The 2,625-nt window shown below is 40.1% G+C and overlaps 1 protein-coding gene across 1 annotated transcript in view; it reads right to left on the bottom strand.

Moving 5' to 3' along the window:
* cyfip2 (cytoplasmic FMR1 interacting protein 2) overlaps window positions 1–2,625 on the bottom strand; it is a 32,389-nt gene that overhangs the window by 24,343 nt on the left and 5,421 nt on the right. The window contains exon 2 of the mRNA XM_046029963.1: window positions 33–182. Within this exon, the coding sequence (XP_045885919.1) occupies window positions 33–149 (117 nt within the window). The 5' untranslated portion in view covers window positions 150–182. The remainder of the gene's footprint in view (window positions 1–32; window positions 183–2,625) is intronic.

The following is a 2,625-nucleotide window of genomic DNA, read 5'->3' on the forward strand; positions in this document are numbered from 1 at the left end:
GTGTGTGAGTGTGTGTGTGTGAGACTGCGTACCTGGTACATGATAGAGGAGGGAGGGGGTTCGATGCATGGCTGCTGGTCAGGGAGGGGTAGCTCCTCCAGCAGGTCCACATTGGACAGAGCATCCTCCAGGGTCACGTGGGTCGTCATGGTAACAAGGCGTCACTCACACAACACCCCAGTCTGACAGAAATAGAGAAAGAAAGAGCAAAGTTATGAGAACAGGACGCAGAAAAATCTCCATTACAGAAAGATGTGAATTGGTACTGTATATGCAACAAGGACGCTTGAACCTCGGGGGTTATTCTGCAGTTGCCAGTGTTAGTGGAGAGATTGTGTAGTACGGTAGATTAGAAAATACTGTTTGGTTAGACACATTTATCCACATATTGAGTCGGAATAGCTGCACACTATGTGCTTCAACTACTAATACAAAGTAATGGATTACTAAGTAAAAAACAGGTGAAATAGTTAACAAAAAGTAATGAGGAAATGGTTGAAATAGTAAGCTTAAAGGTTCAGTGTGTAAGTTTTAGTGGCATCTAGTGGTGAGGTTTGCAAATTGGAACCAGCAGCTCATGGTGCATTCACATGCTCCTCGGATGGTCCCACTTCCAGAGTTGTGAAGTCGTTCTTCTACTTCTACTTCAGTGTGTATTCATGTGCTCTTAAGTAAGAATCAACATGGAATGTGGAATCAACATGGACGCTACGACTACGACGATTATCAGAACGTGCAAACAACACACAGACACCTAGTTCACTCTACATGGACAACAAACTAACCGTTATAACCATTTTACAAATTACGTTTGTAAAATATGTATATGCAATACATGATTTTGCACCAATCGCAGTTCTGTATGCGTCTTTATGTCCCATGTACACTTTATTTTTCTTTTAAAAATAAGGTTTTAAGGAAGAAAAAGAGATTCTGATTATTCTGACACCACATCAATGCAATGCAATCAGGCACCGCTCACCCTTCTCTTTCCACGCATGTAGGAGAAGCTACGATTGCCGACACGCTCTGTCGGCTCTTGTGCTAAATAATACGTGTGTTCCTCTATTTGTCCAAAATTCACTTCTCTTATTACTTCTAATAAACCAGAGGACTACTAATAACGTTACTTGTTGTTCTGTTTCAGTTATGGCGGCGCAACATGACAACGTCCATGTAAGAGGACCCGCAGTGTATGTAGATAGAAATGGCTCATTCTAAAGTAATAAAAACATAATGGTTCATTATGTAAGGTCTTTTTTTCCCCCCACCACTGAAAACATAGTTATATATGTTACGTTGCATTTCTGTCACTATACCCTTCTAAATTTTACACTCTTGAACCTTTAAAGTAATGACAAATTGTTGAAATAGTTATCTAAAAGTAATAAGAAAATCAACAGATCAAATAAATGAGAAAAAGTGACGTCAAAATTCAATAAATAATATGGTCATGTGATGTTTCTTTTTCTTGACATGTCTAGACAATTCCACTTCCTCTTACGAAAATTAGTGCAGCATATCTGTGTGTTCAACTGTAACCTCTCCCATTTTACTATATTTCAAAACTAGACTGAAGCTGTGAGGAAGTAAAGGGCAGAGCCCACTCACTGTTTCCTTTCTACCTTTTTATTTGACTAGAGGCATATGTAAAGCGTATAATTCTTGAAATGCCTAGACCTGGAAATCTCATTGATCTGAGAGAGGCAGAGAGCATTCTGGCAGTGAATGACATTTGACAGGCCTCCAACGGATGTGTATCATTATCTTTCAAAACAACTGGCAAATGCATTTTTTTCACAGACGCTTAAGACAAGCTGTTTTTTTGTGTTTCAATCAATCACAATTAATATTGGGTGGTGTATATAAACACAGAATGTACATGCAGCTAATGCGTACTCACGCATTTTTGCATTTTTCTCCTACGGGGGATCAATAAAGGAACATCTAATCTAATCTTATCTCAAGGCTTCACAGCTATCATGACAGTACTCCATCTGATCTGTCCTTGGAATAAATCGCTAGACCCCCTTGAAACAGACTAGCCATTTCAGTGCCCTCTTCCTCATTATAAAACACCTGCCCAGCCAAAGCAGTGTGTGTGTGACCCACCCGTATGTCATGTGCCTCTCAGAAATATGCCTTTTATGTCTGACCTGGCAGACAGGGCTGATAATCAGCTTAATATTCACAGCCAGAGAGAGCACAGAGAGCTGGGAGGGCCAGGGGCCAAACAGCAAATAGAAAAGAGGCAGGTAAAATAAAACACGGCTGTCTCTCTTCTCCTTGCCAGTAACTGAAGGTAAAGCATTTTGCATCGAGTTGTAAAATTGTTACAGGGGTACGGTCATTTTATATTTAACACAGATAAAGTCAGGTTATGGGATCTTATATAGTCAAACAGCCTTTCATTTTCCCTGAAAGTCAGTCACAGACTAATGAATGAACAGACAGGTGAGCCTGCCTACTTCCATTGTAATACACAAGACAAGTGGCCGTCACCACATCTAAGTGTAAAAGCAGCAACATGTTGACAAATGTCTTTGTGCAAAGCCAATTAACCTTAGAATTCAGAGGGGAAAGAGGTTGCTTTTTCAAAGCTTTGACTAAATGGCCCAATCTTCA

The sequence above is a fragment of the Micropterus dolomieu genome, linkage group LG19 (genome assembly GCF_021292245.1).
Source record: "Micropterus dolomieu isolate WLL.071019.BEF.003 ecotype Adirondacks linkage group LG19, ASM2129224v1, whole genome shotgun sequence".
In the NCBI taxonomy this organism is placed as follows: domain Eukaryota; kingdom Metazoa; phylum Chordata; class Actinopteri; order Centrarchiformes; family Centrarchidae; genus Micropterus; species Micropterus dolomieu.